The sequence below is a fragment of the Myiozetetes cayanensis genome, unplaced genomic scaffold (assembly GCF_022539395.1).
Source record: "Myiozetetes cayanensis isolate MyiCay16 unplaced genomic scaffold, myiCay2020 scf28, whole genome shotgun sequence".
NCBI lineage: Eukaryota > Metazoa > Chordata > Aves > Passeriformes > Tyrannidae > Myiozetetes > Myiozetetes cayanensis.
The window spans coordinates 6,630,016-6,651,432 of record NW_026087499.1 but is presented as its reverse complement, the minus strand read 5'-3'; the positions used below and the strand labels follow the sequence as shown (position 1 = coordinate 6,651,432).

The window sequence follows — 21,417 nt, the reverse complement described above, 5'->3', positions numbered from 1 at the left end:
AACCTCCCTTATATATGCAGAGTAGCCCCTGGTGGTCTAGTGGTAAAGGCGCCGGCGCTATCACCGCGGAGACCCGGGTTCGATTCCCGGTCAGGGCCGCTCCCGGGCAGGTGGGGCTCGTTAGCCCTTAAAGGCAACCCTACGTCCTAAGGACCTCGCTGCCACCGTCCAAGCTCACTTGGCCCCGGCAGATGAACCTTAGGATTAAAGGGTGGGCTCAGTTCCGCGCACACTGTGTCTCACCTAAAAAATCCAATGCGCAGGCTGGAAGGTGGAAAGACCTTCCCCGGATCTTCGCTCGCGAAGACTGGCCATTATTATGCAGAGTATATATATATATATGTGTGTGTGTGTGTGTGTATTCAATAAAAGCTGGATTGAAACCAAGACAAACCACTTGCTTTGGTCCATAAAGCTGCCTTTTGGTACCAGCCATGGCATGGTGTGACCTCCTGCAGCCCATCACTGTTGGTCCAGCACCAGAGGGCCAGATCCTGCACAGCCAGTGCAGCCCATGCTCTGTGCATGTCCATGCTCTGTGCATGTCCATGCAGAGCATCCCGGGGCATGGATGCCCTTTCCAGGGCCAGTGTCCACCACCAGACATGGATGTGCTGTCTGCTGGCTCTTTGTCCCTCTGTGATGTCTGGGCTCAGCCTGTCCCACCCCTGGCACTGCCTGAATGTACAGAGGGTGACACACACACCAGAGCAGAGCCAGTGCCAGCAGAGCTTTGGGACTGTGTCCTGTGTTACCACCCCCAGTAGGCGACTCCCTGAGCTCACCTTGTCCTGGGGATGCCTCTCTGAGGTGCCCATCGCCGCGGCTTCAAACCAGCCCGACCCCTCTTGCCGCCTGTTTCTGAGCAGAGAAGGGCTTGACTGGGAACTACATCCTTCACCATCCGTGTGTCCCATCGCAGTCATCCATCAGTCCCGCAGCCTTCCCGTTCTCCCACCTGCGGGGTCCTTTCCTACCTGTCCATCAGTCACTTAGACATCACTCAGCCTGTTCATCACTCAGGGAGCTGCCAGTCCCCCCGGGCTGATGCCGCCCCCTCACCACGGTCATCCATCAGAGCGTCGTTAACCGCGGCCAAGGGCACCCACGGCACCGGAACGTCATGCTCAGCTGATGTCCCCTGTCCCCTTCCCTCACAGTTGCTCCCAAGGGCCCGAAGATCACGATGACCCCGACGAGAGCCCGCGTTGGAGACACCGTGCGGATCCTGGTGCAGGGATTCCAGGTCAGCACCCGCCATGCCAAGGGACAGCCCTGCATCTGCCCCAGCACTTTGTGGGGTTGGCCCGGTGGCCTTGGGTTGTGTCATGGTCCCTGCTTTGGAACGGGTTGCCCAGAGAAGCTGTGGCTACCCCAGCCCTGGAAGTGTCCAAGGCCAGGCTGGACAGGGCTTGGAGCAACCTGGGCTGGTGGAAGTTGAGATGAGATGAGCCCTAAGGTCCTTCCCAACCCAAACCATTCCAGGATTCCACACTTCCAGCTGTACCCCATCCTTGCTCTGGGCACAAGGCAGGGTCTGCTCCCTCTCTGTCCCGTCTCACCCCCCACCATCTCCCTGCAGAACGAAGTCTTCCCTGAGCCCCTCTTCACCTGGACGCGAGTGGGGAGCCGGCTCCTCGACGGCAGTGCCGAGCATGACGGGAAGGAGCTGGTGCTGGAGCGGGTGCCGGCCGAGCTCAACGGCTCCATGTACCGCTGCACCGCCCAGAACCCGCTGGGCTCCACCGACACCCACACCCGCCTCATCGTTTTTGGTACGGGCTCACCCTGGGGGCCACTCCTCCCTCCACACACCCTCACTCATCTCCTCCCCACTAAAACTGTCTCTCTGCTGTTTCTTTCCTGTTAGAAAATCCAAATATTCCCAGAGGACCAGAAGACTCCAACGGTGAGTGGTGGTGGCAGCGCCGGTACTTCAACACAGAGCACCCTGGGAGGGAAGTACCATGCAGAGAGGATCCCTCTCTGCCTCGCCCCAAGCCCGTGGCCATCTCCCCTTGCCTCATTCCAAGCCCTTGGCCATCTCCCCTTGCCTCATTCCAAGCCTGTGGCCATCTCTCCTTGCCTCATTCCAAACCCTTGGCCATCTCTCCTTGCCTTATCCCAAGCCCTCACCCTTGGCATCAGAGATGTCCCTGCACCAAAAGGGTCCCTGCAAATGCTCTCCACAACATCCTTGACCTGCTTCCCACTCCACACAACACCCCCTAGCAAGTTTAGAAGGGGGAATCCCTCCAAAAAAGTGGTGACCCCCATCCTGCTTTGAACCCAAGCAAGGAGATGCAGCCCCGTGACCTCCCCGTCCCTTTCTCCTCCTCTCCAGGTTCACTTACCGGCCACTGCGGCTTCAGGTTAGTTTTGGCGCTCACCCTGACAGTGATCCTGGAGCTCACGTGAAGCTTCACCTGCCTCTTCCTCCTCCTCTTCCTCCTCCGTTCGGCTCCACCCGGCGTTTCCACCTCCGTCCATCGGTTCTCTTGCTCTTTTTTTTTTCTATACTATTTACAGTCTCGATCTCTTCCTGTTCTGTGTCTTGGCTTCCTCAGACAATTTAATTAAAAGGAAAAAGAAACACCTCCCCTGGTAGAAGGTTGTAATTAATGTTTTGCCTTGTGTTGGGGTTCCCAGCACTGTCTCAGGGTACCCGGAGGCTTTGTGAGGCTTTGGAGGGGGATGGGGCATGTCTGATTCAAGGACCAAATTTCCCCTGGAAAAATCCAGTTACACCATTCCCACTGCACCAAGATCTGCAGGGGAAGGACCTGCACATGTCCCCAGTGCAAGGGATGCTGGGGACAACCCACACACATGGCAGCGCTGGGAGCCCAAAAGCTGCGGATCACTGGCCTTATCCGAACCTGGGCTGGGAGGAAGCGGCTTTGCTGGGAGACAGGGCCGTGCACAGCACTTGTCCCGGGCTGGTGGTGAATCACAAGTGACAGGCAGCTCCCGACCCAAAATGTCAGCGCTCACACATGAGCGGGCAGCGCGTGTCCCGTCGGGCACCAGCCCGCACCCGCCCCTGCTCCGTGCCACCCTCCCCGGCCCTCTCGGCTAATCGTCTCCATGGAAACGGAGATCCCGAGCATTCCCACGGCCCCCCATCCCGGCATGGCGTCAGTCCTGCTGCAGGATGGCAGAAACCCGGTGGGTTTCAGAAACGCCAGTGCTGCCCAGCGCTGCAGGGTGCCCGTGGTTTTCCCTGCTTTCCTGCCCCGAGGTACCCGGAGAGCATCCGGGATCCCTGGGGAGCAGATGTGGGGGGGGAAAGGATCCCAAGGACGGGGCGCTCCCCTGCCTTTTCCTCTGGGAACTCTTAATCCTAGAGGATTATCCAGCAGCCGTGTGGCGCTTCATCTTTCCAAAGCCCCGGACGAGTGCTAAGCATCATTATTACTATTATGATTAATTATTATTAAGCAGATTCCATCCCTTCCCTGCTCCGTTGCCAACCTCGCTGTGAGCGATTTCCCAGCCCCAAAGGAGCCCAACAACCGCTTGGCAGCTCAGGAGCTTCTTCCCGCCCACAAAAGCCCACAGTTTGTAATTTGGACTGGAAGCGACACAGGGATGGATTGGGACTGGCTGGGATGTGGGAGAACCAGCAGCTCCACTTTCATCCCGAAGGAACAGCATCTGAGCATCCAGACCCCTACAGACCTGCTTCTTCTCCAGCTGCTCCCACCGTTTCTCCCTGGCTGAGAGGGAGATCTTCACTTTTTTAGAGGAACCTTCATTTTTCGGGGAATTCTCCGTGACTCAGTTTACGGCCCCGGTACGGAGCAGGCAGAAGAGCCCCCCCCAGCACACCGAGGATGCTTCTCGCCGTGCTTGCTGGATTGGAGATGCTCCAGGGGCCTCATCCCGACGTGATTAAACAACCATTAGGCCTTCTCGCTCCAAACAATGAGGATTTACAGGCGCCCAAACCTCCATTTAAATGCAAATGTGGCGGGTTTAGGCCGGAACCGTGGAAATGAGGAGCTTTGCGGCGGCACTGCCACCATGTCCGGCTCTGCTCGGTGCCACCTCGGGAGCGACGTGATCTCCCCCTGCAGCAGCTGCCAGAGGAACGGGGGGCTCAGTGGTCCCGCATCCCAAATCCCCCCCAATGTGGGATGCTCAGCTCCTGCCCCGGGGATGGGTCCATCTGTAGGTTGGGATCTTCTCAGCAGCAGCACAGGGGGCTTGGGAGCCCCTCCTCGTTTCGGGCAGAGGTGCTGCCTGCTTTCCCCAATCCCCCCCAAGGCAAGGGGCCCGAAGAGATGCCACCCCACCAAAGGAACCCATCCGCGCCGTGCTGGACCCCGCCTTCACCTCCTGCCCCTTCTCATCCTGCACCCACCACCCAGCAGCCCTGCTTCCCCCACCCCCATCCACCTCCCTCCAGGTAATTACAAAGGACAACAGTTAAATCCCCCGTTCCCCCCGACCACACATCCCATTGTTTGAGGCCCTGGCAGTGAATAATGCAGGAGGCTGGAGGGGAAAAGAGCTGCTCAGGTTGTTTCATTATTGATGAGAGATGACAGATCCGCGGCTGACAACCTACCGAAGAGATATGATTAGCTTGTAAAAAATTAAGCGCCTTTCTGAGGGCTGACGAGAGCTGAAAACCCCAAGGAGCGGCGTTATCGATGTTCCCTCATTTCAGGGGACTTTGAAAAGGTTTTAGCAAAATTTGGGAGAGGTAATTACATTCAATTAGAGTCACAAGTGCCGAGACGTCACTGCTGCCTCTCCCGCTCCCCGACACCACCCATCATCCTTCCCACAGGCAGAGATAAATAGGGATTTATCTGTTGGTCCTGAATTTTTGCCGTGGGTTCTTTGGGGTGTTGGGGCATGGGACACAAAACCAGGGATGCTCTGGCTCCATAGGGTGGGGAAAGGCAGCGGGAGCTTCACTCGGTGCTTCCCCTGCCTCCCCCACCTCATTACCGGGCCCGGGGTTCACAGGGCTGCCAAGCACATGCATAATTCATACTTCCCAACTCTCAAATGCCGGGATCTTTGTAGATCCTCCTGCAGAATAAAAACTACGGCAGGAGAGACGGAGAAACCGGGGGTCAGGGGTGGCCAGACCCTTTGCCAATTAGCCAAGCCCCGAAACACGTGCCCAGACTCAACACATGTTCCTGTTACCCTCAGCTTCAGGACTTTCTGGGTTTACAGGTAGGAGGGACACCCCTTTTCCCAGGGTTTTGGCCAGACCAAGCCCTCAGTGATAGATTTTTGGGCCCTGTGCCAAATGGGATGGAGGAGAGTGGCTGGGTGGGTTTGGCTGGTGCTGGTTTGGTCTCTGGTGTGAGCTCAAGATGCATCCAAGGGGTATATCACACCACCCCTGCTCCAAAGTCCAGCTTTTAATCTAAATATCCTCCTCCCATCAACATCTTCATTGCAGCATTTCCCCACACAAGGTGACAACATCCCAAACGCTCCCCCAAAAGCCACTGGTGGGCTCTCCCTGTCGCCAGCAGGGATGTGCACAGGGGTCCCAGAGTGCCAACCAGCTCTGGGAGGTCACACCAACGCTTCTTTTCCATCCTCTTTAGATATATCTATAAATATTTTGCTGTTTAGCACGTGATCCTGCACCTGAGGAGCACCCCTGGCAGCTCTGGTGTCAGATACACACCCAGCCCCTCTGGCACCACCACGGGTCCTGTCCTAAACCCAGCCCGTGACATTCAGTGCTAGGACCCTCCCAGTGCCCTGGGGAGGGGTTCAGAGGCTCCTCCCCGTCACAGAGGGCAGTGCCGGGCTCTGCAGGGGCTGGTGAGGATCACCAGCGTGTGGTGTGAGGACCCACGACGTGTGCAGCTGGGACACGTCCCACCCAGCCCACCGGAACATCACCCGGGTTCATTTCGCAGGAAAATCCCACCGGATCGGGACAGAGCAGACAGGGAGTGAGTCCCTGCTTCGAAACAGGAGCTTCCACACCACCACTGTCTCCCCCCCTGCTCCCCATTTTGGCTGTTTCTTTGCTCCCTCGTTCCTTTCTGGTTCTCTCAGCGTGTGAGATGTTCCCCTCAGGGAAAGGCAATTCAATTTATCCCTTTGAATTCCTCTCACTCAGGGATCTCCTCAGTAGCAGAACAGCCAGAGTGGTGGGGAGTGATGCCATTCCCCAGGCTCCCTCCTCTTCTCCCCTGCCACAGTCCAAGCATTGGTTTTGGTTGCCTCGGGGACTCCGGGGACAACAATCCCCCTAAATCTGAAATTCAGACCAGGCTCATCGTCAACATCTTCCCAGCGGGAGAAAGAAGCAAGTGTGACACAGCCTGGCGTCCTCCTGCCTCACTTTCCCCCCAGCGACTTCAATCCCCACGGATATCCTACACGCATCCCTTCCCATCCCTTATCTCTCTTCCTGGTCCTAATGCTTGTGTTTACTTTCCTTAGCTCATCCCTCTCCTCGAGCACACGGATGCAGGTCGCTGATCCCGGCAGCCACCAGTTGAACTCCTGCCTTTATTTTCTCCTCAGTGCCAGGTTTTTTCCCCCCTCCCAAAGCCCGCAGCTCCTTTTCCACCAGCTCTTAATTGCCCTGCCACTTCCGAGCTGGCCTCCAAGAGACCCCAGGAGCTTCCAGGCTGTTTCCCGTCACCCTTCGTTAACTTCGTGCCGCAAACCGAGGCCACCGAATTAGTCACCCGGCTGTGCCGCGGAGCAGCTGCTCGGCGTCAGACCAAAGGTCTCCCGGCTCCGGCCGCTTCTCCCTCCTCTCCCTGTGTCTGCACCGAGGATGAGAAGCATTTTCAAACAAAACAACTTTTCTCCGCAGCAATTTCCCCCTCCCGTTACGTGATCCTTTTCAAACAGAGACAGGAATGAGGAGGGAGCACCTCAGGCTGCTCTGAGGGGATATTTTTCCTCCTGTTGCTTTTCCCTGAGCCTCTCTGTTTCCCAGGCTCATAAAGCCGGCTCTGTGACACCTGCTCTGGGCTGCACCTTTCTCTGGAGCCCAGCCCAGCCCAGCCCAGCCCAGCCCCGCAAAGCTCGTCCGGAAACCTCCCGCGGCTTTGCCCGCTCAGAGTCACCTTGCCCCAGACCTTGGGCTCCACTCTTCGGCCTCGCCCGGCAATCATTAATCGGCTACTCCGCATTCCCGGTATGGAAAAATGCCCCAGCGGGCAGCCGTGTCCTGGCAGTCCGACATGCAGCTGGCCGGGAAGCTGGTCCTGTCCGCCGCCGCTCTGCTCCTCCTCACTCTGGCGTTCAGGTTTTACAGGACCCGCTCGCTCGCCGGGGGCAAAACCCCGCTGGCTGACGAGGGACAGCACAGGGAAAACCCGCCCCGGGATGGGGATGGGGATGAGGATGGGGATGAGGATGGAGATGGGGCGGTGGGTCTGCGACGGAGGAGGGTGTGGGGTGAGGAGGTGAGGAGGGATGGTGGGGACGCACCAGGGAGCATCCCTGGGACGCGGCTCGAGCCCCTCCGGGGGGATGGAAGGGCGACAAGCGGGAAAGAGGAGGGAGAGGAGGTGGTTTCTGAACGGGGGGTGACTCGTGGGAGAGCCCAGCTCGGGCCAACCGTGAGGGAAAGGGAGCTGGGAAGTAAGTCAGAAGGCAAGCCAGGAATTGAGCCGGGAAGTGATCCAGGTATGGAGCCAGGAAGCAAGTTGGGAAATGAGCTGCAAAACGAGTCGGGAAGTGAGTTGGGAAGTGAGCCGGTAAGCAAGTTGGGTAGTAAGTCAGGAAGCAAGCTGGGAATCAAACTGGGAAATAATCCAGGAAGCATACTGGTATACAAGCTAGGAAATGAGTCAGGAAGTGAGCTGGGACGTGAGCTGGAAAGTAAGTTGGGAACTAAGTCAGGAAGCAAACTAGGAAGCGAGTCAGGAAATAAACTGGCAAGTGAGCCAGGAAGCGATCTGGGAAGTAATCTGGAAAGCAAGTTGGGAAGCAAGCTAGGAAATGAGTCAGTAATTGAGTGGGCAAGTGAGCCAGGAGGCAAGCTGGGAAGTGATGTGGGAAGGGAGCTGGGAAGTGATGTGGGAAGGGAGCTGGGAAGTGATGTGGGAAGGGAGCTGGGAAGGGAGCTGAGCTCTTGTGACCCTGGGAACATGGCTGACACACTGAGCAGCCATTCCGAGAAGGAAACACTTGCCCTGAGCACCAGGGTTTCCCCGGGGATTTCTAATGCCCAGATGGCAGGTGATGGACATGCCCAAAGCACGGAGAAGGATTTGGCTGGTGGAGGCATGAGCAGGGAGTCCAAGAGGAACAGGGAATCCATCCAGACCCTCAGTGTCACCTCGAACCTGGGGCTGCTGATGACAGCGAGCGATGCAGGGTCCGACACCTCCTACTCTTTCTCCTCGGTTGCAAAGATCCAGGTGGAGGAGAACTACATCCCCGAGAGACAGGGGAAGGACAGGGACAACCAGGCGCTCCCCAGGCTCAGAGGCAAAGTCTATGACTACTACGTGCAGTCCATCTCCGAGTCGGTGCTGAAGAAGAAGTCTCTCCCCTACATCCCTCCGGGAATATCCCAGTGTCGCAGCTCCGAGCAGGTCAGTGAAGAGCTGCAGAGCTTTGCAACCCAGCCACAGGACTCAGCTTTGGCAGCACATGATCCCACCACCTCCTCCACAGTTCCACCGCCCACCAGGAGCTCAGAGACCTCTCCTGAGCCTCCATCTCCCGGCCACAAGAACAGCATCCTCCGGATCGCAGACAGCCCCCACCTCCAGCTGCCTATGGAGGGTTTTGGGGTCTCAGCTCCAGCTGGAACAACACCACCTGCAAGCCCCCAGTCAGGACTGGCAGCCAGTCCTGACCCCTCCCAGCTGCCAACAGACACCCACCTGGACCTGAGGAACTGCTACGAGGTGCTCAACACAGCCAAGGCGCGGGGGCTCAGAGCCCTGCAGGAGGCTGCCTACAAGGTGATGAGTGACAACTACCTGCAGGTGCTGAGGACACCCTCCATCTACGGCCGCCTCAACGCCGGCGAGCGGGAGCTGATCCTGCGGCGGAGGATGAAGGGGAAGGTGTCCCTGGTCGTGGCAGATGTCAGCGTGCAGGAGCCTGACCTCCACCCCAGCCGCCTCTGCTACTACGACGATGGAGGGGACTGCTGGCACCAGCTCTGCCCTGTGCCCCCAGAGGTGGTGTCCCGGGGCTGCGCCACGTGCAGCATGTTCAACTACCTCTTCGTGGTGTCCGGCTGCGAGGGCACAGGCCGGACACAGAGACCCTCCAAACGCGTCTTCTGCTACGACCCGCTGACCAACATCTGGAAGGAGATCTGTCCCCTGAACCAGGCACGGCCCCACTGCAAACTCATCGCCCTGGACGGCCACCTGTACGCCATCGGGGGCGAGTGCCTCTGCACGGTGGAGCGCTACGACCCCCGGCTCGACCGCTGGGCCTTCGCGGCGCCGCTGCCCCACGACACGTTCGCGGTGGCCCACACGGCCACGGTGTGCGACGGGGAGATCTACGTCACCGGGGGCACCCTGCGCTACGTCCTGCTGCGCTACGACCCCCGCCTGGACAGCTGGAGGGCCAGCCCGGCCATCGGCAGCAGGGACAGGACGGCCGAGATGGTGAGCGCCAACGGCTTCATCTACCGCTTCGACCTGCACCGCGGCGCCGGCCTCAGCGTCCACCGCTGCGGCGCCAGGGCCAAGCTGTGGTACAAGTGTGCCGCCTGCCCCCTGCCCGAGCCGTCCGGCCTGCGGTGCGCCGTGCTGGGCAGCCTGGTGCACTGCATCGGCCGCCGCTTCCACCTCCGCTTCTTGGCCGACCATGTCTCGCCGCGCTTCGGGGCCAAGGAGCTGCGGCCCTTCCCCTCGCCCCACGGCAGCCTCCTCACGGCTGTCCTGGCGCTGCCGGAGGGAGGGACGGCGCAAACTCGGGTTTGAGCGCCTGTGGTTTGGTCTCATGAGACAACTGGCAGTGGTTCAGATGTGCTGTGACAGTCAGAGCTGGGAGGAGAAGACACTGGCCCCCATTTGCACCGTGTCACTCGGACCTTCCATCAAACAGGGTCCTCCCAGTCCCAGGGACCAAGCAGGGAAACAAACTGCCCTTGGCCACTGCTGGTAAAGCCAGCCCTGAAGACACAAGGAAGAGCAAAGCAGGAGCTGGGCGGACCCGCTGGTGAGAGGTGTTTAAACACAGGTGTGTTTGCTTGGATGCAAATAAACGGCGGATCCCGCGGGCTCCCAGCTGTTCACTGCCCCCTGAGTAGCTGCTGAGACACCAGGTGTCTAATATTGACATGGACACGCAGCACATGGTGGATTTTAGGGTGGAGGAACACGGCAGGGAGGTTGGATCTCAAGGGAGGTACCACCCAAAGGTCAGCCCTGCCAGCACTTCAGGTTTGATCTCCCACATCCCCTGGGGTTAGAGCTTGGGAGCCGGGGGTGCCTCGTTATCTCTGCTCCTACCAATGCCTTGGCATCTCCTGCCTTCTCCTCAGAATGGAACTGTATGTATATATATTTATATCTGTCAATATATTTATATGCACGTGACGTAAATAGGCACTATGGATTTGCAGACAGCTGGTCTTAAATGAAATTAAAGAGAACATTTGGTAAAATTAACCACGGGCTACTGCTGCGCCTCATTTCCAACCGTAGCCAAGTCTAATGGGAACAAAGCGCCCGATGCATGTTTTACATCGCTAATTACTGCATGAACAGCATCTCTGAGGAGGCAACCAAAAGCAAACCAGGGCCCTGGATGTCAGCAGACGGTCCTTCATCACCCTTTTCCCAGGTTTCCCCGACCTCACTCTGTCGTCTCCGTGTCATGCCAAAAGCTACTTTGGGTAATTGCATTCTCTTCCCCTCAAACAGCTCATCATCCATCATCTGTCAGCCCCACATGGACCAAACCAGCTCCAGACAGACAAAACCGCCCCATAGCTGCCTCCTCAGTGGCTGCACATCACAATCATGAAGTCATGGAGGTGTGCAAAGTGCTTGTACATAAAGGGATGGTGCTGGAGCAGCCCATGGTATCACCTTTATCACAGAATCCCAGGATGCTCTGGGTTGGAAGGGACCTTAAAGCCCATCTTATCCCACCTTCTGCCATGGGCAGGGACACCTTCCACTAGCCCAGGTTGCTCCAGGCCCCGTCCAACCTGGTCCTGGGCACTTGCAGGGCTGGAGCAGCCACAGCCTCCCCAGGTAATTTATGCTGCGCTGCTGGCGGTGGTTGAGGACAGCTCAGGTTAATGTTCTCTGAAAGTGCTTCCCAAAGTATTTATTACTTCACTTGGTCACTGCCTGGAGACCTCGTGTTTCTGCCTTCAAGGGCTTTGTGTGAAGGTCAGTGGCACCCACCCAATGATAGGAAACCTTGTGAGGCCACATTAATTAACCCTGCCTGAGGTTTGCTCTTTAGCTGGAGCTGCTGCTGCTGGAGGGTGGCTGATGCACCCTCTCCCTGTGCTGGAAGCTTCCTCGGTCCAGCCTCTTCCTCCCACCCTGGAGCCACCTCTTGCAGTCCCAGGAGGACCATCCCAGCACTGATGTGCCAGGACTGCAGGCTCCTGCATCCCAGTGTGTCTCTATTTTACCAACTTGGGCTGATAAACTTTATGAGTCAAAAAAAACCCCTCCTTATTTTTATTGTTCTTATGTAACTCCATGTTCTTCTGTTACCTCTCACACAGGCTCCAACGCAGTCCTCCTTCTCCCATGGCAAAACCCGGATGCCAGCTGCTCCCCTGGCACAGCCCAGCCCTCTGCAACCTGCAAAACCCTCTTGTCCCCATCAGCATCCCAGATTTTGGCATCCCCATGCCCGCAGGTTGGGTGCCGGGGAGCAGAGGATTCCCGGGCATGGTGGGAGCTGGAGCCCTTCCAGGTGACAGCTTATTTTTTTTTCATCCCCACAAAAGCTTTCCCAGGATCCTGCCTTTCTCGTGGTGCCTCTGTTTAATGTTTCACCTTCCCTTTAACTCCTTTGCTGCCGGGCTGGAAGCTCAGACCCAGCAGCTTTTCCTGGTTCCCGTTGGGGTGGTGAGCGATGAATACCAACGACAGGGTGGGCAGCTCTCCCCCCGCTCCTGCACTCTCCAATATTAACAGGATTCGCCTGGGGAGGCATTTTGGAGATTAAAAACGCCTGGGGACATCCCGTGCTTGTTCTGCAGGGGAAGGACAAGCAGGTCTGGAGCAAAAAAAACCTGCGGCAGTGCTGTGGCTGAGGGGGGATGACTTGTGGTTTACTGTGAAACGACTTTTGGCCGAGGCTGAGGGGATGCAAAGGGGGAAGGACAAATGCAAACCGATCCTCAGACCTGGATGGTTTGTTTTCTGCTCCCAAATGCCAGTGCAGGGGAGGAGTCTTCGGAGGGCTGGCAGGTGTGGTGGCAGTCGTGGCATCACCAGACAACTCCTGTCACCACCACTGGATGCCAGATGTTGATTCCCAGCTGTGCTGACACACAACTCTGTTTCTGCTGATGGGCAGCAGCTTCCAACCACAGACTTCCCACATGTCTGTGGAGTAGTTTCAGTGCAGCTTGGACATCAGGATGTTATTTATTTTCATTGGTCAGGTTGGCAAAGCTGCCATAATTTACATGGAAAAGGGGTGGGAGGCATGTGGTGCATCCTGATTAACTCCACAGCCCCCCATGGAGCTACAAACCACCCCGAGACTGTCCAAGGAAGGATGGACACTTAGAGGTCCCAACAGATCCAGCTGGGGTGGGGCTTTACCTGGGAGATCCCGCTCTTGGGAGCCTCTTCCGCTGCTGCAAGAGCAGCCTCTGCAAGCCAGGCCCCCACTGCATCCAGGACCACCAGGAAGAGCCAACATTCCCACCCCCAGGCTGGGAAAACTGAATTCCACCATCCACTACCAACCCTGCATCCTTATAATTCCCTCAAGACAGTCCCAAGAATGTTCTGCAGCAAAGAGCTGCCTGGACCCATCACTGCCCTCCAGCCCCCTCTGCTTGGTTCATCTCCCCCCGAAAAATGATGCAACCACCAAACTGTGCTGCTTGGCAGCCAAATATAACCTTGGCACGAAATTCAGTTATTTTTCTTCTAATCAGGAAGGCCCATTATCTGCCCCCACCATGTTTATTTAGCCAATTACATGGTTTCATGTACATTGATTCAAATTCTCAATTTTTACATTTTTGATTACGATGAAAACCTGGCGAGTGACACATTCCCTGTTCGCTCATCGCTCTCTTTGCCTTCGCCCTGTGAATGGGAATTGGGAGGCAATTAAGGAAGTGCAAAACCAGCATTTTAAAATCTTTTTTTTTTATTAGTTAAACACAACTACCTTCAATGCTTTGGCTACAGCAGGGTGAGAAAAAAAAGACCCAAAAAGCGAAAAAAAAAAATGAGCTTATCCAGACACGTTGTGCATTTAAAATCGACGCGACACATGAAAGAAATATTAAGCGTAGCCAACTGACAAATTAAGTGTCTCGCTTCTGACAAGCAGGAGCAAAGTCGTGTCAGTGCTTGGGGAGCCGGGTGGGGATTTAAAGCCCGGGAAGGGAAAGAAAGAGCCGTGGCAGCGGCTTTGGGTGCTGGGAGGGAGGGGACACCGCTCAGCCCCTGGTCGTTGTTTCTCCCAGACCCTCTGGAGAGTTGTCTACCAAAATATCTCCACTGCCACGGGCTGTGCTGCCGTCAGAAAGGTTCCAGGAGATGTTTAAAGCCAAGGAATCACAGAGTCCTTGAGGCTGGGAAAGATCTCCAAGGTCATCAACCTTCGAGGGAACACCCCGTGCCCGCCAAACCAGATCACAAAGTGCAGCGCCCACGTGTGTTTTGAACGCTGCCAGGGACGGAGACTGCCCTGGGAAGGCTGTTCCAGTGCCTCACCACCCTTCCAGCGGAGAAATCTTTCCTAATATCCAACCTGAGCCTTCCCCGGTACAACCTGAGGGCCATTTCCCCGTGTCCTGTCGCCTGGGAGAGGCCACAAGGAGGAGAGATCTCCCGTCCTCTCCCACTCCTTTCTTCACCCCTCCATCAGCACGAGGCCCAGACCTGCCCTGGTGGTGCCAGAGGGACGTTTGTTGGCAGCGTGCGCGGGGGGAGCGCTGCGGGGACATCAGCCAGCTCCTTGCAGCGCGGGGAGGTCAGTGCTAATGAAAAAGATGCTATCGCGGCGTCCCGCCAGACGCGCCGAATTAGCGACGTTTGCAAAGACAAACCTTGACGAGGACGGGAGAAAGGGGGGGGGGATGGGAGCACGTCCCCTTGCGATCGTTTTGGGGAAAAAAAACACGGCCGTTTGGAGGCTTTCCAAGCTGGAATAACAGCCTGGCCAATGAGTGTTTAATTAAAACCCTGCCGGCGTTCGGAGGGAGAAGGGCTGCGAGTGAATAAGCACCGTGATAAAATATGCACCGACTCCGGCATAAGTTCTCCCTCCCTGGCACCGGGCTCGGCTTAAACCCTTGATGGTTTTTGATTCACAAGCTCCAGCGAGGAGGGAACATTTGCCAGGCACTATTTCAATCCCGGTGGGAGTTTTTTCCGGGGGTTATGGCCACGCTGTAGTTTAGGATGTGTCAGCGCTGGCATCATAAACACCCATCAGAAGCACTATAAAAGGAGGAAAAAAAGACCCAGAAACGCACTCCTGGCTGGGGTTTCGCATCCTGAGAGCTCGGGCCAAAGGCAAATTATTTCTCCGTTACTGAAATAAAATCAATAAAGCTCATTTTTATTTACAGAAGAGCCAGAGAGGGGGAGAACGGAAATCTCCGGGAGCTGCAGGAGCAGGAGCCGGGTGTTTATGGTTTTCAGCTGCTCTTGGACCAAAACCACAAGGCACCAGGCAGCGATTCCAAGGTGAAAAGCAGCAGTTGGGCTCTTCCCAGCTGCGTTTCAGGGGCCTTACGGAAATATCTCCAAACCCCTGCAGTTCAGTCTCCTCTTGCAGCTCCTGTTCAGGCAACACCTGCCGTGAGTCCCACCCAAACCCCAGCTCCTGATTGCTCCTTAACCCATCCCAAGGAACAGGACATGCCAGCAAACCCCACTGAGGATGGTGGAAAGGAGAGCACGCTGGATGTGATCCCAGGGAGACAGCAGGATGGGAGGCTTGATTTCTCCAAGGGATCACCCAGGGAACAGCCCCATCTCAAGCCAAGGTGAAGCCTCTCCCTGAGGTCCTTCTAGTTCTGGATCTCAGAATCCTCCTGGCTTCTTGTTGCTTCACGAAATCTCTGCTTAATTTCTGGTGTCTCCAACCGGTGGACACGCTGGAAACGTCCCTGGTTGGATAAGGGGAGATGGAACAGACCGTGCCATGAGCGTGGGACACCAGGGACACCATCCAGCCTCGTGGGCTGTCATCCATCAGAGCCAAACACGGGGACCAGCCACTCCTGGAGCAGCCCAGGAGGATGGGAGAAGGGAAGTGTGAGACGGGCAGGGATGGGGTGGCCAAGAGAAGGCCATGGAATGGGCTGTGTCCCTCCAAAACAGCCTGGGAAAGGCAGCTGGGTTAATGCTACAGGGATGCTGGGATCCCTGGGTATTGTGGAAATGCTGTGATCCCTGGTTATTTTTGTGGGAATGCTGGGATCCCTGGTTATTGTGGGAATGCTGGGATCCCTGGTTATTGCTGTGGGAATGCTGGGATCCCTGGTTATTTTTGTGGGAATGCTGGGATCCCTGATTACTGTTGCTGTGGGAATGCTGGGATCCCTGGTTATTTTTGTGGGAATGCTGTGATCCCTAGACGGTGTGGGAATGCTGTGATCCCTGGTTATTGTGGGAATGCTGGGATCCCTGGACAGTGTGGGGATGCTCTGGTCCCTCGTTAACACCGTGGGGATCCCGTGGTCCCTGGCTGGTGCTGTGATCCTTAGTTTTTCCCATGGGGATGCTGCAATTCCTGATTAACATTACAATCCACACTTAAAGCTGCAGGGATGTTGTGGTACGTGGCTGATGCCCTGGGAATTCTGTGATCCCTGGTTGATGCCCTGGGAATTCTGTGATCCCTGGCTGATGCTCTGGGAGTGCTGTAATCCCTGGCTGATGCTCTGGGAATTCTGTGATCCCTCGCTGATGCTCTGGGAATTCTGTGATCCCTCGCTGATGCTCTGGGAATGCTGCAGTCCCTTCCTCACCTCTCTCTGCCTGCAAAGCTCCCTGGGGCTGCCCAGGGCCACATCTGGCACCAAATCCAGGGAAAAGCAGCCTGGACACAAGAGCAGAGAGGTCTCAGGTACTCAAACACCTGCACTGAGCTGCATCCTCACCCTCCATGGCTGATCCAGAGCCACCAACCCCCCAGATATCCCACGGGAGCAGATCCTGATGTGGCTCCATTGCCACAAGTGCTGGATTTAGCCCAGCTCAGTTTCCTGAGGGATTTTGAAGATCTCATCCCTGTTGAGGAGGCACCAGTGGTACCAAATGCTGGAGAGCTGCCTCCTCCTGGTTCCAAGTGCCAGAACCGGGAGGAACAGGCAGGATAATCCCCTGGGAATGGTGCCACAGCAGCAGCCCCTGCACAAACATGGCCCAGGAGATTTCCTGCCAAGCCACTCGAGGCCAAAGTGGGGCTCATGGCAGAAAATCTCCCAGCCCCAAGACCCCACTCAGACCCCAGGGATCACATTCCATTGGTCCATCACCATCCTTTCACTCTGCCTCCCCATATCTGCTCTTTAAACCTGCAGCTCTGGGCACGGGAGGATTTTGGGCCCCCTCCATCCCACTTTTCCCGCCTTATCTGCGGGCAGGAGGCGAGACACCAACTCAGCGCCGGCCGCTGACTCAGCCCTGCTTGAGGCCGCTCGTGGTCACGGCTGATAAAGGGCTTAGGGCCAGTGCCAAGAGCCAGCAGCGCTCCAGGAGGGATCCCAGCAGGGGGAACGCTGGCTCCATCCCAGCCAGCCAGCCCATGGACACCCGGAGCTCGCAGCAGCTCAGGGAGCTCTTCCCTTGCTCTCCTGCGAGGAGCAAGAAGGTGCCGGAGGACGTGACAGGGCGCTGTGGCCCCGGAGAGCTGCTAAAAAAAAGCAGCAGGAAGGGCCCCCCCAAAAAAACAAAAAAAAAAAGAGACAAGGTTGATATAATTAGGAATCGATAGAGATGCTTTCGGCGTGGGGAAGGAGCTGAGCCGGTAATAACTCGGAAGGGGAGTGAAGCGCGGTGGGAGGAGGCGGCGGGAGCGCCCCAACCCGGCAGGGAGAGGGTTAAACCCCCGCGCCGCGGTCGATGAACAGGGCAGTAATTATGTCGCATTTCTCTGATGGCTGCGAACCTTTAGAAAAATCCCCCACAACAGCAGTTCACCCAGTCTCGGGGACACGCAAATTCGATCCGTCAGAGGCTCGGGCTGGGCTTGCCGGGCCCCGCCGCTGCTTTCGGGGAGGGTTTGGTCGCTCCGAAGCTCCCACAACGAGGTTTTCCATCGGTCCCGTGGCACCGTCACCCCCTCGCGTTCCGCGGGAGGCAGCCAGGGTTCCGCCTCCCTCGCCAAGAGCAGGATGAAATGCCAGCAAAGGGCTTTTTCTCCCCCCCCGTTTTCAGTAGAGAAATAGTCAAAATATTCACAGAGGGAATTCAAAACCTCAGGCTGGAAACAGGTTTGCACTCGGTTCAGTGATGGAAGAGCCTCTTTCCCTTTTTTTTTTTCCTCCCCCAAAAAAGGAAGAAACTTTACCAAAATATCATTCCCATCCCAAAGTAGCACCGTTTTCACCACCAAAGAGCGCTGATCCCACTGCAAACAGTCCTAAAATATCCAAATCCATCTTACCACGGGGCAAACTTTGCATCAGCCAGGTGGCAAAATAATGAATTCTCCCTTTTATCCTCTTTCTCAATTCCTGGCCAGCAAATCAACATGGAATTCCCAAGGCCAGTGAGGTTAAAGGGAAGCCCTCTTGATTTTCCATCGATTGAATTTGCAGTGAATGAATCCCATTCCACTGGGGGCTGGAACCTTCTGCCATTCCCAGGGTGTGCTGTCGATTCCCTGCAGCCTCTGGTGCAGCCTTTCCAGTCACTCTGTTTGGATGTGGAGCAACCTGGAGTATTTCTTATCCGTGGATTTCACCCCAGACATTCCACCAGTAAGGACGGAGGGTGCTTGGGGTGAGCAGCGACAGCCTTGGTGTTGGGGTACCTGCTATTGGGGTTCCCCTGCTCCCTCCTGGCTCTGTTGCACATGGATATGGATGCAAGGCTCCAGCATTCCCACCTGTGATCCCTTTGCTCCAGCCTGGAAATGCCACTTCTGAGCCATAAACCCCCCAACCTCGGTAAAAAGAGTCACAGAAGCTCATGGGGAGAGAACCCCAGGCACCCCAAACACAAACCAGTGCTCCCAGCTCCATCTGGAATGCAGATCCCTGAAAATAACACTGGGATTTAATGGGATTTCACCCCACACTGCTGTAGGTTAAAGAAATTTTGGGGGGCTCTGGAGCCCGGGCTTGCCCAGATCAGCTCTGTCCTGGGAAAACGATGCCCTGAAGACACAGGCACCGTTCCCAGGGGATCATCCCGCCTGTTCCACCCAATTTTGGCACCTGGAGCCAGGAGGATGCAGCTCTCACACTTCATTTTCATCACAGGATGCAATCCCACCCTCCTGCCAGGGGTTTATCCCCAGGAACAAGGGGTGGGATGCTCACATTCCCACTCCCAAGCATCACCTTTGTGCCCCTCAATCTGCACCCCCAGCCTGGGGTTCTCTGAACTCCAGACAAGAACTCAGTGGGATTTGATCCCACATTCTTGTAGGTTGGATTCATTTTTGTGGGCTCTGGAGCCCAGGCTTGCCTAAATTAGCTCTGCCTTTTGGAAATGATGCCCTACAGACACAAGCACCGTTCCCAGGGGATCATCCTGCCTGTTCCACCCAATTTGAGCTGGGAGCTCTCCCAGCACGGCAGGAGCTCTCCAGCAAAACTCACTGTTTCATTTTCACCACAGGACACAGTCCCACCCCCCTGCCAGGGGTTTCTCGCCGGGAAGAGGGGGCTGGGTGCTCGAATTCCCACTCCCCACGTCACCTTTCCCCCCCTCCCCCCCAGCTCCAGCTCGGCCCCACAGACCCAGACGTGCCACGGGGAGACCTCCCGGGTGGCTCCACAGCTGCTCTCCCGCTTTCCTTTGCATCCCAATAAACAGAGATGAAGCCATAACAGCCATTTACACAAAGAAAAGCATCTGCACCAAGCCAAGCATCCCAATTTTTTTATTTCTGCATGATGGGCCTATTTGGAGCCTTTTTATTTGTAATTAAAATGCAGCCGTTGCGAGGGGTTCATTTCCAGCTAATTGTTTTTTCCTTCGGAGGGGGGTTGTTTTCCTGCCTCCCTTGTTTGGGATGATAAACGAGGGCTCAGACAGCAGGTCGGGATGGCTGGGAAAAGCATTCCCACTAAAACCAGCCCCTCATAAAAGGGAATCGTGTCTGGATGATGCACGGCTGTACTTTCTGACTTTCTCCCATTTTTTTTCCCTCCTTTCCCAAGTCTGTAAACACGAGCTCGTTAGGGCAGGGTGGCTCATTAGCAGGGACCTGTCTGCCTTGATGTTTCCATCAGGAACACGAGGGCACTGGGATGTTTCAGCCAGTCTATCATCACTCGGAGCTGCAAATACCTTAATCCGCATCAGGCAAGAAAAGGAGGTCTCTGGAGCGTTGGCTTTAAAGATAATAAACAGGAATAATGTGCAAACAGCTGCCTGACAGCCCTTCTCCCTGGGAGCTCGGGTGTTTCCAGCCATCCCAAGCCCCCCAGCACACCAGCCCTCTGGTTCCTCATGGAGCAGGGGATGTTTTCCATGTTCCCCACCTTTTTCCCAGAGAATCCAGCTTGAAGAAAAAGGGTCAGTGAGCTGAAAATATGACACGCTGCAGCAGCCAGCTGCTTGCCAGGGTGACTGTGGGGGGTAAGGAATGGCAGGAGACGGGCGATTCCCGGCAGGATGGGCAGGGAGAAGCCTGCAGGTGCTTCCATAAACATCAGTTTTGGGCAAGGGGTGGAGTAAACACATGCAGGGAAGGGAGATACGAGATGATTCAGAGGGATCCAGGTGAATGGCAAAGAGCAGTGGGCTCTGTTTGCTTCCAGCATCCTCGTTAAGCCCCAGCTCTTCCCTGGGATTCAGCAGGTAGGAAGCAGAGCCACGAGGTCACTGTCTTTTTTTTTTGTTAAATACATCACTTCAGGCCATTGCTGCAGACTTCTTACCCTGATTCCAGCACTGACTGAGTTAACTGAAGGTGTCAATGCAGGGGCTGATGAGATATTCCTTGGTTTTGTGCCTCCAGAACCAAGCAACTGGTATGGGGGGAAAAAAGGGACTTGCCATATTCATGGTCTGCTCCTGCCCCCCCGAAAAAGCCCAGGCAAATTCAGGCCACCAAATTCCAAGGGAAAGGCCAGAGATGGCCAATGAGATGCAGGAGAGCGACAGGTACAAGGCTTGGAACCTTGGAAGATGGAGAGTCCCTCACGTGCCGCAGTAAATGGGATCTGGAAAACTCACCTCATCCCCTGGGACCTCTACCTGCTGGGCTGGGAGAGCTGCTAAGGACTTCCAAAAAAGCTGGGAGCACCTGGAATTGCCTGGCCTCTCCAATAAGAGCAGGAGCAGTTAATTTTGGGTGGAACAGAGCTGGAGGAGGGGCCCCCCCGGCCACCAGTAGCGTTCCCAGCCCTGCCCGCACACATCAGGCACTCCTGTCCCTCAAACGGCACCACGAGTCACCTCAGCTCTCCAGTCACTTCTGCTTTGCAGCCTCTTTTCCCGTTTTGCTTTCTCAGCAGCAGCCCTTCCGCTGGATTTTGCCGAGCTGTGCTCCAGGGAAGGTGCGGAGCCGCCTCCCGGGGCCCGGCAGCGCTCGCCAAACCCGAGGAGCGGAAGAAAAGCTGAGCTGGCTCCGGGTGAACCTGCAGAGCTCCACAGGGCAAGGTCAGGGCTCCACAGGAAAGGGGAAAGGCACATATGGAAAAGGGCTGGAGGGATGCTCAGGGGTGTTGGGGTATCCAGGCACTGCCTCGGAGCCAGAACCAGCCTGGCAGGGTCATTCCCCTTCTTTGCAAAGGAGCTGCTGGAATCAGAGGGGGGAAATGAGAGAGGTTTCCAAGGATGTTCACAGTTCAAAACTCCAGAATGTCCTGAGCTGGGAAGGACCCCCAAGGACTGAGTCCAACCCCTGGCCCTGCCCAGACACCCCAACAATCCCACCCTGTCCCTCAGAGCCATTGTCAAACCCTCCTGGAGCTCTGACGGCCTTGGAGCTCTGACACTGCCCTGGGGAGCCTGTTCACTGCCAACCACCCTCTGGGGGAACCACCTTTTCCTGAGATCCAACCTGACCCTCCCCTGGCACAGCTTCATATTCCACAGCATACAGGGAAGATAGAAATTTCCATCTCCATCCTGACCA

General features: G+C 56.3%; 2 protein-coding genes across 2 annotated transcripts in view; both read left to right on the top strand.

Moving 5' to 3' along the window:
• IGSF21 (immunoglobin superfamily member 21) overlaps nt 1-2,597 on the top strand; it is a 38,461-nt gene extending 35,864 nt beyond the window's left edge. Inside the window, exons 7-10 of the mRNA XM_050322340.1 lie at nt 1,161-1,246; nt 1,583-1,775; nt 1,871-1,909; nt 2,345-2,597. Coding sequence (XP_050178297.1) covers nt 1,161-1,246; nt 1,583-1,775; nt 1,871-1,909; nt 2,345-2,418 — 392 coding nt within the window. The 3' untranslated portion in view covers nt 2,419-2,597. The remainder of the gene's footprint in view (nt 1-1,160; nt 1,247-1,582; nt 1,776-1,870; nt 1,910-2,344) is intronic.
• A 4,554-nt stretch (nt 2,598-7,151) lies between these two features.
• Nucleotides 7,152-10,564, top strand: KLHDC7A (kelch domain containing 7A). Its single transcript, XM_050322738.1, has 3 exons — nt 7,152-7,281; nt 7,648-7,990; nt 8,060-10,564. Exons 1-3 carry the CDS (start codon nt 7,152-7,154, stop codon nt 9,903-9,905), a joined length of 2,319 nt encoding a protein of 772 aa, XP_050178695.1. The 3' UTR covers nt 9,906-10,564.
• Nucleotides 10,565-21,417: the final 10,853 nt, after the last annotated feature.